We start from the raw sequence: 16,625 nt of genomic DNA, 5'->3' as shown, positions 1-16,625 counted from the left end.
GTATAAAAAGCCAATGAGGAAAAGAATGCCTTGAAAAGCTAAACTGGCCAAATGGAAAAGGAGGCACAAAAGCTCTCTGAAGAAAATAATTCCTTAAAAATTAGGATTGAACAAATGGAAGCTAATGACTTTATGAGAAATCAAGAAGCAATAAAGCAAAACCAAAAGAATGAAAAAAAATAGATGGTAATGTGAAATATCTCAATGGAAAAACAACTGACTTGGACAACAGATCCAGGAGAGATAATGTGAAAATCATTGAACTACCTGAAAGCCATGATCAAAGAAAGAGCCCAGACATCATCTTCCAAGAAATTGTCAGGAAAAATTGCCCTGATATTCTAAAAGCAGACGGTAAAATGGAAATTGAAAGAATCTACTGATCACCTCCTGAAAGAGATCCCAAAATGAAAACTCCCAGGAATATTATGGCCAAATTCCAGAGTTCCCAGGTCAAGGAGAAAATATTGTGAGCAGCTAGAAAGAAACAATTCAAGTATTTTGGAGCCACAGTCAGAAGAACACAAGATCTAGCAGCTTCTACAATAAAGGATCAGAGGGCTTGGAATATGATATTCCAGAGGGCAAAGGAACTGGGATTACAACCAAGAATCAACTACTCAGCAAATCTGTGCATAATCCTTGGGGGGGGGGGATGGGAATTCAATGAAAGAGAGAACTTTCAGGCATTCTTGATTAAAAGACTGAGCTGAATAAAAAATTTGACTTTCAATTACAAGACCTTAGAGAAGCATAAAAAGGTAAACAGGAAAAAGAAATCATAAGGGATATTAAAAGGTTAAACTGTTTAAATTTCTACATGGGAAAATTATACTTGTAACTCATAAGAACTTTCTCATTATTAGGACAGCTGGATGGAGTATACTTGGATAGAGGGCACAGGTGTAAGTTGAACATGAAAGGATGATATCTTTTTTAAAAAAAATTAAGGGGTGAGAGGAATTTATAGGGAGAAAAGGAAAGAGAGAGGTGGAAGTGGGAAAAAAGAAACAAGTAAAAGCTTATACAGTGGAGGGGAAGGGGGAGTGAACCTTAATCTCATTAGAATTGGCTCAAATTGGGAATAACATACATACTCAAATGAGTATAGTAATCTGTCTTACCCGGCAGGAAAGTAGAAGGGGAAGAGGATGGGGGGGGGGCAGTGACAGAATGGAGGGCAGATTAGGGGAGGGGGCAATCAGAAGCAAAACACTTTTGAGGAGGGACAGGGTGAAAGAAGATAGAAAATAGCTTGCAATCCAGGAGTCATCCTGTATTCCTGTCTCTTACCCTACCCCCATGTCCAATTAGTTGCCAAGACCTGTCAATTTCACCTTTGTAACATCTCTCCAATATTCCCCTCTTCTCTATGACAGTGCCACCACTCTACTGCAGGCCCTTATCACCTCATGCTTGGATTACTCCAATAGTCTGTTGGTGGTAGAAAAATGAAGAAAGATGCTATCCATCTCCAGAGAAAGAACTGATAAATAGAAGTATGCATAGTATGGTTTTACATATGTATATAATACACACACACTCTCAAATGGTGGTCTTTTCTAGTGCGGGGAGAGAAGGGAAGGAGGGAGACAGTTCAGAACGTAAAACATAACAAATTTTTTTAAACAGCAGGCTGGTGGATCTACTGGCCTCAGGTCAAGTAATTTTCATTAAGCCACTAAAGTGACTTTCCCAAAGTACAGATCCAATTCCCCCAACTCCATTGGCTCCCTATTGCCTCTAGGAACAAATACAAAAGGCTGGGCATTCAAAGCCATTCAAAACCTACCCCATTCCTACCTATCTAGTCTACTGATCTCTTACTACTGGTATATTCGTTGATCCTGTGACACTAGCCTCCTGGCTGTTCCAAGAATAAGACATTCCATATCTTGGCTCCAGGCATTTTCTCTGGCTGTCCCCCATGCCTAGAACACTCACTCCCCTCCTCTGCTCCCACTACTGATCTCTCTATCTTTTTCTAAATCCCAACTACCCCACCTTCTACAAGATGCCTATTCCAACCTCTCTTAATTCCAGTGTCTTCACTTAACTACCCATTTATCCTGTATATACCTTGCTTTGGATAAACTTGTGGCATATTGCTTTTCCCATCAGATGCTAAGTTCCTTGAGGGTAGGCAGTCTTTTGCCTCTTTTTGTTTCTCCAATGTTTAGCACAGTACCTGGCATATAGTAGGCTGTTAATAAATGTTAATTGATTGATTTACAAATTGACCCTACTCACTTACAAACCTCATTACTTTGTGCAATGAACATGGTGCCAGAAATCTACTACTCAAGGGAAATGTAATACTCACCCTGTCTGAAATCAAATACTAATCTATGGTGGGCACTTATTGGGTCATAAATATCCTTTATGGAATGTGAAATACTCTTTTATGGGGCGGGGGAGGAGAGACACAGACAGACAGACAGATGTAAGTTCTTAATCTCTTACAATTTTGCTACTAAATGACATCTCACTGATCTCTGACTTTTTAGAACTAATGAGGCCACAAAGGGATATTCACAATACTTTACCTAAATTAATAAACATTTACTAAATAATTACTAGACACCAGACACCACATTAAGCACTTGGGACACAAAGCCAAAAATAAGACATTGTATAAAATTGTAGAGTTACATTGTGATGGCTTATTAAGGCCCAAAGTTATGAAGCAGGCCCCAAGTTACGCAAGATTTGAAGAGTTCATATGTAACACCAAGTGAAAACCCCATTTAAGAAATCTCCATTAACACTAATACATTATTGGTAGAGTTGTGAACTTATCCAACTATTCCAGAGAGCAATCTGGAACTATGCCCAAAGGGCAATGGGGCTGTGCATACCCTTTGACCCAGTAATACCACTATTAGGTCTGTATCCCAAAAAAATCATAAAAAAGGGAAAGGACCTACATGTACAAAAATATTTATAGCAGCTGTATTTTTGTTAGAAATTGAAAATTATGGGGATGCCCATCAACTGGGGAATTGCTGAACAAGTTGTAGTATACAAATGTGATGGAATACTATTGTGCTATAAAAAATGATGAGCAGGCAGATTTCGGAAAAACTTAAGTAGACGGATGCTGAGTGAAGTGAGCAGAACAAGGAGAATATTATATACATTAACAGCAACATTGTGCAATGATCAACTGTGATAGATTTAGCTCTTCTCAGCAATATAATGATCCAAGACAATTCCAAAGGACTCATGATGGAAAATGCTCTCCACATCCAGAAAACAGCAACAACAAAAAAACACCTGTGAAATCTGAATGCAGATTGAACCATTATTTCTACTTTTCTTATTTTGAGGTTTTTTCCTTCTGTTCTGATTCTTTTACAACATGACTAATGTGGAAATACATTTAATGTTATTATACATATATAACCTATATCAGATTACTTTCTTTTGGGAGTGGGGAGGGAAAGGAAGGGAGTAAAATGTGGAACTCAAAATCTTATAAAAACAAATGTTGAAAACTATCTTTACATGTAACTAGAAAAAAATAAAATACTACTAAGATTTTTTTAAAAAGGCAATTGGGGGCAGCTAGGTGGTGCAGTGGATAGAGAACCGGCCCTGGATTCAGGAGGACCTGAGTTCAAACCTGACCTCAGACACATGACACTTACTAGCCATGTGACCCTAGGCAAGCCACTTAACCCTCACTGCCCTGCCAAAAAAAAAAAAAAGAAAGAAAAAAGAAAAAAAGGCAAACTTCATTAGCATCTCTTGCTAGTTTTGCTGTGTCTGATACTATCATATGCAAAAACACACTAGATATCTCATCTCTCCCCTAAAGAAATATGAATTAACTTATAACCTTTTGCTTACAAGCAAATATTCTTGATATATTCCTTCAGAAACCCATCCTATTACACAACTAGTTTTGACAAGGTCATTGAGGCAGTCTTCTGCAGTATTAGACTTGGACTAAAAAAATTTGTATTAAAGTTCTGACTCTGTCCCACTTACTACCTGTGTGATTTTTGACCAAGTTACTTTTTTTTTTATGGACCTTTGTCTCCTTGTCTGTAAAGTTAGGGATTTGGATTAGATGACTTCTGAGGTTCCTTCCGGATCTAAACTTATGATCCTCTATAAGCCTATATAAGCCCATTCCATATACAAGCCCATAATCAATCAAAAAGCCAAACAAACAAACCTAAAGCAAAGATCTAAATGCAGCAAACAAAAAACTCTACTTTTGTCACTCTCCCAATTAACTACATACAGTTCAAAGTGAAGTTCAAAGTATCAACTTATTAGGGAGTATAAAAGAAGCAAAAGGGGCAATCAGCCATAACTGCCTCTATTCACAGGTGTGGTACCATACTTTGGCTTTTACTTACACAGTCTCAGTAAATAATCCTGCCTCCCACCCACCCCAAAAGTTGAACTGATTGATATGTTAAGTCTTTCACAGGTGTGCAGAGGTGAAATATTCATAGCCATATATGAATTATAAGAAATTATAAGATAAAATAGATAAATTTTATTTTATTCAAATGGATGTTCTTATTGATTTGGAAGTTTCCTCCAAAATGCATATTGCAACCCATTAATGATTGCCAATTTTGTACAATTCTTGTCCATCTTCTCAAAAGTTTTCCAGAAAAAAAAATCCTTAAAAAAATCTGCTCAACAAAAATCAAAACATTCAGAATAAGAAGGAAAGAAAGACTAGAGGGAAGAGCTTTTGAAATAGATACTTGTTTGACATCCAAAATCTATAAAGAATTCACACAGAAATATAAGAATGAGCCATTCTCTAATTGATTTATGGGCAAATGTTAAGAACAAGTATTTCTCAAAAGAAGAAACAAATTATAACTATTCATATAAAAAAGTATTTACACCTAATGATGAGAGAAATGCCTGCTGCTATTGCTGCTGCTACTACTACTATACTACTAAGATAATGTTGCTAGCTATGTGGTTCACAAAATACTTTACATTCTTCACACCTGTTACCAACATCACTGTTGGCACTGGTATTGTTTTCACTTTACAAAGGAGAAAAAAAGTTTAGATAGAAAACAAAACAAAACTGTTTTGCCTGAGGTTACACAACTATTAAGTATCAGAAGAAAGAATTTAAACCCAGGTCTTTGACTCCAAGTCTCCAAGCATCATCATTTGGTCTACACTCATCCATTTGTCAAAGAACAGTAAAAGACAACAAAATAAAATATTGGTGAAGTTATGGAAAAAGAAGAATGCTAACAGAACAATGTATTAATTCAATTTCAATCTTTTTGAGAAAACACTATGAAATTATGCAATAAGAATTACAGAATCTCATCCCCTTTGCCCTAACAATTCCTCTTCTAGCATTAACCCTAGGGAGATCATTGATAAGACAAAAAGACCTATTTGTACAAACATTTTCCTAGCAGCATCATTTGTAAAATCACACAAACATATTTCAGGCAAAAAAGTTACCAAAAATTAGAGAATTATCAAACAAATTATGATTTATAAATATAATAAACCACAGAATCATAGAATTACAGGTGAACAACTGTTACCCAGTCCAATGCCTTCACTTAGACCATGAAGACATTAAAGGGGGCAGCTAGGTGGTGCAGTGGATAAAGCACTGGCCCTGGATTCAGGAGGACCTGAGTTCAAATGTGACCTCAAACACTTGATATTTGCTGGCTGTGTGACCCTGGACAAAGTCACTTGACCTTCACTGCCCCCCCACCCTCCAAAAAGACATTAAAGCCCAACTTGCCTACAGTTAGAAAGGGAACAGGTAGTCTAGTCAGGATACCAATGCAGGCTTGCTGATTCCTAATCCAATCTGATATTGCTTCCTTGTAATACCAGTACACCATAAAAAATGTCAAATACAAACATAGGAATACTTATGTAAACTGACACTGAAAGAAGTAATAATAATAATAGGGAACCTTTGTGCATATATAGCTTTTTGAAGTTTGGAAAGTGCTTCATACATTATTTCATTTGGTTCTCACAACAGCCCTGTAAGATGATAGCTATTATTATTTCCATTTTACAGATGAGGAAAAAAAGAGCCACAATAACATATACACTTGACTATAACCATATAAATAACCATAAGAGCAGCAATAAAACCCTAAAACAATACTTATGGAGAAAAGTTCAAAAGGAATCACAGAAACAAATAAGCAGATTTTGTTATGATCGTGCAAAGCTAACCAACCCCTCAAAAAGAAATCAAATGGAACTTTAAGGTTATAGGCACATTAGTTTATAATCACTTTTTTGTTGTTTTCTTTTGTTTCTTGCTATATACATTAAATTTGTCAATGGACTTTAAAAATATTAAAAGGAACTGAAAATTAAGATTTTAAAAAGGACTTTGACCTCACGTAAGAGATATAACGCCTACATCTGAATGAAAGGATCACAGATTTAGAGCTGGAAGGGACTTTGGAGGCAATTTAGTCTAATTCCCTCATTTTAAAAATGGGGAAACTGAGACCCAGAGTGTGCCCCAGGGCCACACAATTAGCAAATATTTAAGGTGGTATTTTAACCAAAGACTTTGAGACCACAAATTCAGTGTCCTATCCATTACATGATATTGTCTCTCCAACACTTACTCTTATTTAACCCTGGATTATTCCCCCAAAACACTTCCCTCCTCCATTCTTCCTATTCATTTGCTCCTGAACAGGGGGCTGGAGGAAGTCCTTCAAACCTGCTAAGTTACTTTCTCTTCCTGTATGATGGGTCTTTTTCTCCTATCTACAAACATACCTGGGTCTCCCTCATCCTTAAAAAAATTCTCATTAGGCTTTGACTCAAGCTATCATCCTGTATACCTCATCTTTCTCAGGTAAATTCCAAGAATAAGAATTTACTTTCCTTGTCTTTTTTCTCCTCTCATTCACTTGCAACCTTTTGCAATTTGACTTCAGACTTTATCATTCACCTGAACCTACCTGCTTCAAAGTTACCAATGAACACTTAATTGTTCTGATTGTCTTTTCTCAAACTTTCTTGACCTTTCTTGTAATATCTCTCCTGAGTTTTCATGACTCTGATCTATCTTGCTTCTCCTCTCTAATTTACTTCTTTATAGATTTTGCTGATTCATGATCCCTATACTGCACCTTTACTGTAGATGCATATACTTCATGGATGTCCTGGGCCTTCTTTTCTTTCCACACCAGGGGTCCTTACCCTAGGGTCCATAGACCTCCAAAGGGACCATGGATAGATTTCACTAGTCCATGAATTTGAGAATTTAGATCTTTATTTTCACTCACCTCTGAAATTTAGCATTTTCTTCAATTGAGAATTTTAAAAAAATTATTCTAAGAATAATGTAACTTCACTAGATTACCAAAGGAGTATACAACACAAAAACTATGTGTCCCAAAAAAAGTATCCTAGGGGCAGCTAGGTGACACAGTAGATAAAACACCAGCCCTAGATTCAGGAGGACCTGAGTTCAAATCTGGCCTCAGACACTTGACACTTACTAGCTGTGTGACCTTGGGCAAGTCACTTAACCCTCATTGCCCTGCCAAAAAAGAAAAGAAAAAAGAATCATGTGTCTACAATAGTGACCTCATTAGTTCCTGTACATTTATCATCTCTATGCAAGTGATAATTACATATTGATATGTGACACCATTTCTTCAAAATGCTATGTCACAGACTACAAATATTGTTACTATGATGCAGTTGAGAAATGCCTACCTAAGGTGTCAGAAGCTATGTATGCTTATCTTTTCTTTTTAGGGATCTATAAAAAGTCAATTGAGAAAATGACAAGGTGAATCATCTCTCTATGGAGGAGAGATGGAGGTGTTTATCTGTGATTCATGAGGATCTAATATCACTATAACAGGAAAAAGGTGTCAATGTTATTTTACTAATATCTTTTATTGTCTTCTAAATGTCTTTTAGTGTCTTTAAATTGTCTTTTAATGTCTTTTAAAGAAAATGGTACAAAAATCCTGTGAGGAGCTAACAGTACAGGGCATTTGGGGAAAGATTATATCCCGTGTTTATTGAAGAGAAAATGATTTAAAATATTGAAAACTGAAGCAGCTATAGAAGTGATGGTTTTTTCCTTCTGTCTAACCTCTGAAGCTAAAAATATTTTTACAAATAAGATTTTTAAATATCTTAATTTTCAAAAAATTTTTCACATCTAAACATAATTACTCATGTTTCTTACTCCTTTGTTGCCCATGGCTAAAGCCCAACTAATGGTTTTAAATTTTACCTTTCAAAAGTGCTAGGTGTGTTGTGTTTTTCCCATTATGGGGAACGGCCATTACACAGACAAATACTGATGAAAACAGTAACAATACTGAATTATTCATTGGAAAGGGTAGCATAAGATTTTTAAAAACCACATCATTAATGCCAACACAGGCTTAAAATTATATTAAAACACAAAGGATTCAACTCATATTCCTGGAAATTCCAAGTAAAAATGAGCACCTTTTAGTTATCTAAAACTCATTTGAATCAACCCTGACTTATATAATTAGTTGTGTTGTTTATATCATATCATTAGTTTGTGCTGCTATTTTATTATTTAGAGCCTAGGACCCAAAAGTTAAGACATTATTGAAAAGTGCAATGAATATATAACATCTCACATGTTACAGATCCTATAACAAAGGTACTTGGGGGAAAAAGAGGTTCACATACTTTGAATACATCTGGAGGGAGGTTCAATTTCTTTCACTGATTTCTCCAGGGCAGCATCACTTTTGAAAATGAAGTTATGATCTTCTTGTTTTTCATTTTCATAAAAGTTCAACATTTCAGAGTTAACATTTTCTCTCTTTTGTATGTTCTTGGGAACAGTCAATTCTTTCTTACTGATAAGGACTTCTTTAGAACTTCTTTCTGAAGCAACTAAAGCATCACAAGGTTCCTTTCCCAAACATTCACTCATAAGAACTGATTGATCAGTGGTATGAAGACAGTTATTTCCACATATGGCTATGTTTCTTTCTCTTTCCTGAGAATCAATTTCACTAGAACATCCTAAGGTTTCTTTTGTATCAGGTATTTCACTATATGGACTGCAATTCAAATTTAGATTTCTTTCCCAGTCTGGAAGTTTCTTGAACCCGTAGTTATTTTCTTTCACTAAATTATCACTTGTTAGAATCAATTTCATTTTTTTGCTAAAGCTGGGATAATCAACATTTTCTAATATGCTTTGTTTTTTACTCCTGTAGTTACTTTTTTGGTTGTTTAAATGTGAAGGGCTTTCTAATATCTCTTTAACTTCAAAAGTACAATTCCTTAAATTCCCTTCTTTCAGATTAGTGGGTGAAAAATAATCATCATATACTGCTTCTTTGCCTGCTGGAGTTATCTTTACAGGCGTAGTCATCAACTCTAAAAAGTTTTCAGTCTTACCTAGATGCAATTTGGAGCTAGTAAATCTCATTTTAGATTTCTTTTTTCTTTGTTTTTCTTTTGAAGGAAAATTTAAATGCATTAAGCTTCTCAACTGTTCTTCTGAGGAATTTGTAGGACCTGGACTTTTTACAGAGGGGCTTTTTTCTATAGCTAAAGAAGGGGACAGATAATCCTTGTCACTAAAAATTTCCTTAGATATTCCTTCAAATTGTGTTTTTTCAGGAGTGAGCATTTCAGTCATCAAAGTGCTTTGGAACTTCCTCTTTTTTGTAGGAGGACTACTCTTAGATCGCTGAGGGGTTAGTCCATTAAAGAGAGTACTGGATGCAGTTTTTGATATAGGTGAAGGACATGCATCAGGTTTAACTTTATGAATGCATTTCTCTGACTTTGCCTTACGTTTCTTGCGTTCACAGTTTCTCCAAATATCATCAAAGGATGTATTTAAAACATCAGAAATGGATTCATCTGTAAGACATTGATAAAGCATTCAAACATTAATGAAAAAAACGGTGCAATGACAAAGAAAATTTTCAGTCGGTTTAAGGCATGGCTGTCCATATTCTCAACAAAGACCACTAGGAAGATATGGAGAAATTCTATTTCAATATATAGAGAATGTATAATATTCTTGGGAATATACCTACCAATACATACCCAGGAACTATATGAATACAACTATAAAGCTGCTTGCAAAAATAAAGTCAAACCTAAATATTTAGAAAAATGTAAATTACTCATGAGTACACCGAGCCAATATGAAAATGATTAAAATGCTCCCTAAATTAATTTATTTATTCAGTGCCATACTGATCAAACTACCAAAGAGTTACATTGTAGGAATTAGAAAAAATAATGAAATTCATATGGAGGAACAGAAAGTCAAGAATCTCAAGGGATATAATGTAAAAAAAAATGAGAAGGAAGGAGACCCACTGGCATTAGATCTCAAACTGTACTACAGGGAAACAAGCATCAAAATATTTTGGTACGGGTTAAAAAATAAAAAGGTTGGCCAATGAAAAAGATTAGGTACACCATACAGCAAAGCAAAATAACCCAGTAACCTGGTAACTCTAAGAACCCAGCTACTAGGGTATAGACTCACTATTTAGACAGTGGTCTACAGACATTAGGTTAGACCAACACCTCATTCCATATACATAAATGTGTCAATAAGCTGTACCTGCCTTTTGACTCAGCTATACCATTATTATTAGATCTATTACCTCCAAGAGAATAAAGAAATGGGGAAAAGGAACTATACACTCAAATTTATAACAGCTTTGTGAAGCATCAAAGAACTGAAGACTAAGAGGGTAGCCATCAATAGGGAATAATGGAATAAATTATGGTAAACAAATGTAATGGAATAATATTGTGGTATAAGAAATAATGAAAGGGATAGTTTCAGACAAAACTGGTAAGATTTGCATGAAATTATATGGAATTAAAGTGAACTTATGTAGGGGAACAATTTGTACTATAACAACAATGTAAAAATGAAAAATTTTAAAAGTCTTAAGTCATAATGATCAACTATGAGTACTGACGTTTATGAGGTATGTGACTTTGGCCAAGTCACTTCACTTCATCAGTAAATTGGGGTACTACTCATATTATCTACACTTAGAAGATTTTTTAAGGGAAACTCTTTATAAACCTGAAAGCATATTATTTATATACAGTATCATACACTAATGTCAGTCTAAACCTAACACATCTCCAGCCATATCACTTACCTGCTCAAAAAACATAAAAGTGTTCGTTATTCCATATCAAAATAAATTAGATTTCCCTGCCTGGTTTTCAAGACCCTTTTAAAATATAAGCCCCTACACCTTAACTTCCTCTATAGGCAGGTAGATCTCTCCACCCTCCTTTAGACGCTATATTTTGGATTTGAAGTCAGGAGATGCCTGGGTTCAAACACCACCTCCAACATTTATGTGTTAACTATGTGACTATAGGCAAGTCACAACCTCTCTGTTGAGTTTTTTACTATTAAAACAGAAAAATAATAAACTCATGCAGTTGTGATAACTGAATGTAGTAAGTATAAACCTTAGAAAACCTATATAAATGCCAGCTATTACTATCCCAAACTGTCTTTTCTCACTGTTCTCCTGATTTGGAACAGCACTTTTCATTTCTGCCTAAGCAAACTCTACCTCTAGGTCAAGACCTAGTTCAAGTTCTGCCATATCGTTTAGGACGCCTTCTTTGACTACTTTAGGCCATACCAATATCTCCCTGCCTTGTATTCCTATTAGACTCAGTGCTACACGATTTCAGATTAACTGACCTTTGTGAATTAGTTTTGCTTCCAATCACCTTTTTTTATTTTTACAAGTATTTTTAGAACAGAAGACAGGTCTGATATTCTATTGCACTTTCTGAAGATGGGCACAAGATATTCATTTATGTTTGATAACAGGCTGAGATGACTAGTACTCCATTTTAAGAAGAGGATCATATGATCATAGATTCAGAGCTGGAAAAGGTCTTAATACAAACTCTTCAAATCAATTAAATTTCTTAGAGAAGATGCTATGTAGAGTCATCTTTTTTTCTATTAAAGTAATTGACAAGATTCCTATTTTAAGCTTGACCTGTTGAACAATTCTTTATTCTTCATAAAACTACTAAGTCTAGGTTATATCCCATGTTAAATGTGAAAGCATAGCAACTAAAATCTAGGACTCTTAATTGCTTGGTTTTGAGTTCAGGTGGAGAGAACAGAATATGCTTAGATCTTCATTCTGTACAATCTCAATTTGATATAATGTACTTATTTTGTTTCTAACTTGAAAGAAAATATATACATATATACATTTTTAATTTCTCTGTAAGAATTCTGAGCCTGCAGTTTGTCCCTGGATTGACTTTAATGTCAAGGAATTCTAAAAATCTTCATTTACTACATAACTGTAGCATTCTGAGAGGCACTAAATAAATTATACTTACTGGGCACCTGCTGTGTGCAGAACAAGAGATCATATCCTATTAAGATTGCTTAAAAGTCAAATACAACTAAAACAAAAAAAAAACCAAAAACAACAACAAGGGGGCAGCTAGGTGGTGCAGTGGATAAAGCACTGGCCCTGGATTCAGGAGTACCTGAGTTCAAATCCGACCTCAGACACTTGACACTTACTAGATGTGTGACCCTGGGCAAGTCACTTAACCCCAATTGCCTCACTAAAACAAAAAAACAAAAACAAAAGTCAAATACAACTAGTGAAAAACCATGACCATGAGATCTAATCATACAGGGTTCTACCATGAAGGAAAGCAAAAAAATCAAGAAAAATCCTAATCAGTCATCTCATTTCATTTGTTTTCTCACCAATCCACATACTTTAGTTAATAAGTTTCTCTATCCCCCAGATTCACTGAAGACCTTTGTTTTGTTAGTACTATGCAATAACATGTTCCATACATTCATTAAACATTATTGAAAACAATTTTTCCTTGCATCTTCTTTGGCTCTTAGGCTCATGCTTTTTAAACTGTACACAGAATAGTTTATACAAGACCACAGGAAGGAAAAAAAAATTGGTATGATGCCAAAAAGCAAACTCCTGGGGAAAAAACAACAATAACCAGAATGAAAAAAAGGTTTACCTCAAGTGGTTTCTTATGACCTAGTTTCATTAGGATTCTTACATTATAACCTTTAAAAGGGGAAATAACAATTTTGACATTTTAATTTTGTTCAATCATTAGCATAGTTGGTCATACACATGAACAACTGATTCAAGGATGATTTAAACCTAAACTTTAGGGTAACAAGCAATTAAAAGATATACTGGTTTTAAAATAATTGTTTACCTGAATGTGATGCATTAAGTGATGTATTCAAACATGCTCCAGATGAGGATGGGTCATTATTAAGATCAAGCATTTGAGAAACTAAAAAAGATAAAGATTTTTTTAAGTACAACAAATTCTATTGGAACATACCATTTTGTCTACTAACTTTATATTCAACACCAAATTTTCTACTATTAACTAGTTCTAATGAATTATTGTAGATATTTCACTGGATTTATGTAGTGGATATTTTTCTGTAAGTAATTTACTCTCACTCACATTAATTTATTCCTTGCATTTCAAATTCCAAATTTACCACAAAACGAGTACAAAATACTAACATCCTACTCAAATCTATTCCAGACAACTCAGCACTAAATATTTCTGTGACCATAAAAAATTATTTATATTTCAATAAAGCATAAAATCATAGAATCTGAAGAGTTGCAAGAGACCTTCAAAAGTTATCCTTCCCATCTGCAGGCAGAATCACAAACAAATAAGTTAAACCCATTCAAAACAATATGTTAATTTGATTTGCCTTATTACATCCATGGGCTGGCACTAATAACGGGTCTCTCTTAAAATACTGAAGAAGTCAAGAACCAAACAGAACATTACTGCACTAACCGAAATGCAATGATGTGTGTCTTCAAAGACAGAGAGAAGGTAAAATGAGGGCATAACAAAGATTCCAAAGATGATTCTATTCACTAACAGGTAACTTGAAAAATAAGAAGGTAAAAGACAGGAAAACTTAGGGTTCTAGTTTCAAATATTCTAATCTGCAATAAATTAATTTTATTAATAAATTATATTAATTAATTTGCACTAGTCATAGAATGAGAGATTATAGAAAAGTTCATAGGATCACAAAGAGTGTTTGGAAGGAACCTTCAGGTCATTCTATTTAACTCCCTCAATTTACAAATGAAGAAACCAAAGCCCTAAGAGGTAAGTGATTTCCTCAGAATCATACCTAGCCAAGTAGCAAGGCTGGAATTTGAACCTGGGTCCTCTTTTCCTAATCTAGTTCTTTCCATAAAACCATCCTAAAAGGAGTCATTATTGTAGACAAATCCACAAATATAAATTTCTGTTAATATCTTGAACCTTGAATACTAATTGCAGGCTTTCCCTCACCCAAGACATATACCATACTGATCAGAGCTTGTCCTCTTTCAGGGAATCTACAAATTCAAAGGACTTCATAGATTAAAAGAAAATCCTCACTTAAAATGTGTGATTATGGCACAAAAGGACTCACTACTGAATTCAGAAATGGCATTCCTCCAATACATCGACTCTATATTATTAACTCCACAGGGACATGGAATAGAGATAGGAAACATAAGAAGCTAATGTCAATTAAAAATGATCAGAACTAAAGTATGCATGTATATTATTCAAAGGGAAAATATGATTCTATTTTTATAAGCCAGGCACAAGGAGATCTATTGCACTGAGGTATAGCTGCAGAAGTGAAATGATTTCTTAGCTATTAAATCCAATGGCCTTTTCTCATCTTCATCCTTCATGACCCCCCTGTTGCCTTTGACACTGTTCATCTCCCTCTCCTTGATATTTTCTTCTCTAGGTTTTTGGGATACCACTCTCTTGCTTCTCCTTCTATCTACTGGTTCACTTGTTCCCTTTAAGCTACTTCACCTTATCTCATTAACTCCCATGGATTTAATTATCATCTCTATGCTGATGATTCTCAAATATACCTATTCTGCCCTAACCTCTCAGCTAACCTCCAATCTCACACCTCCAGCCACCTTCAGACATCTCAAACTCAGTGTTTCCAAAACTGAACTCATTATCTTTTCTCCTAAATCTTTCCCCCCTCATACCTTCCCTATTAATTGTTAAGAGCAACACAATCTTCCCAGTCCTATCTTTCATCCTTCATGTCTAATCTGTTGTCAAGGCCTATCAATTTCGCCTTTACAACATTTTTCAAATACCTCTACTTCTCTTTGATTCTGCCACAATCCTTGTGCAGGCACTTCACACTTGCACAACTGAAATGGCCTGCTGGTCGGTCTGCCTACTTCAAATCTCTCCCACTCCAGTCCACCAGTCATTTATTTGGCTGCCAAAGTGTTTTCCTAGACCACAACCATTTCATTCCAGGAAAAAATATAAAATCCTATCTTTAACTTTCAAAACCTTCATAATCTAGCCTTTCACCACCTACTTTTCCAATCTTCTTATTGCTTACTCCCTACCTTATGATCTCAATTCAGTAACACTGGCCTCCTTGCTGTGCTGCAAAAAAAAGACATCTTCTAGGCTCCTGGCATCTTCCCTGGCTGTTCTCCATCATTTCTCATTCCTGCCTACTAACTTCCCTGGGTTCCTCCAAGTGCCAATTAAAATTCAATCTTCTACAGGAAGTCTTTCCCAACTTTTCTTCATTCGAGTACCTTCTCTCTTTTAACTCTCGCTCTTTTTCCTACATATAGCTTGTATGTATTTGTCTTTATTGTCTTTTCCATTAGACTGTGAGTTCCCTGATAGAAGGAACTGTCTTTTTTTATCTATCCAGAGCTTAGCACAATAGCTAGCACTTAATTTATTGATAAATTAATTTGTTTTTTAAATGCCTGGGGAATCTGGAATGTTTTTAGGCAGCAGTAGGAAAGAAACCAGCAGCAGCAGCAGTGGGAATAATGATAATAAATAATAATGACAGTAATAACTATAACTAGCAATTTCAGAATGCTTTATGGTTTGCAAAGTGCTTAATAAATATTTCTTTTATCCTCACAACAACCTTGGAAGATAGGTGTTAATAATAACATATATAATAATAACAAGCTCCATTGTACAGATGAGGAAACTGAGGCAAATAGTGATTAAGTGATTCACCCGAGGTCACACAGCCATTAAATGTCAAAGCATCCAGATTTGGAACCAGGTCTTCCTGACTCCCAGTGTCCAGGTCTCTATCCGTTGCCCCAGCTACCTGCCTCACTGAATCTCCTAAATATGTAGAGGACTGAAGAATATAGAAAGGGGCTGGAGAAAAGAAAAGGAGATGGATCAAGGGTAAATGTAGGGGGCAGCTAGGTAGTGCAGGGGATAAAGCACTGGCCCTGGATTCAGGAGGACCTGAGTTCAAATCCAGCCTTGGATACTTGACACTTACTAGCTGTGTGGTCCTGGACAAGTCACTTAGCCCTCATTGCCCTGCGCAAAAAAAAAAAAAGAAAAGAAAAAAGAAAAAAAGGTAAATGTAAAGGGATTAAATTGAGTAAAGAGAAGAGCTATTTGTTCATCATTTGTTCATCAGTTTGCAATAAAGGAGGAGATGGAAGAGAAGGGGCAGCAGGGGGAATATGAGATGAAGTGATAACAGAAAATTTGAAACAAATGGCCAGGGTTTTTTT

At 35.3% G+C, this 16,625-nt stretch overlaps 1 protein-coding gene across 1 annotated transcript in view; it reads right to left on the bottom strand.

Moving 5' to 3' along the window:
• The window catches only part of MCPH1 (microcephalin 1), a 325,091-nt gene that overhangs the window by 275,077 nt on the left and 33,389 nt on the right, over positions 1-16,625 (bottom strand). The window contains exons 7-8 of the mRNA XM_043988990.1: positions 13,246-13,326; positions 8,686-9,879 (exon numbers count right to left, since the gene is read on the bottom strand). Coding sequence (XP_043844925.1) covers positions 8,686-9,879; positions 13,246-13,326 — 1,275 coding nt within the window. The remainder of the gene's footprint in view (positions 1-8,685; positions 9,880-13,245; positions 13,327-16,625) is intronic.

The sequence above is a fragment of the Dromiciops gliroides genome, chromosome 2 (assembly GCF_019393635.1).
Source record: "Dromiciops gliroides isolate mDroGli1 chromosome 2, mDroGli1.pri, whole genome shotgun sequence".
NCBI classification, from domain to species: Eukaryota; Metazoa; Chordata; class Mammalia; order Microbiotheria; family Microbiotheriidae; genus Dromiciops; species Dromiciops gliroides.
This window is presented reverse-complemented; position numbering and strand designations above follow the sequence as displayed.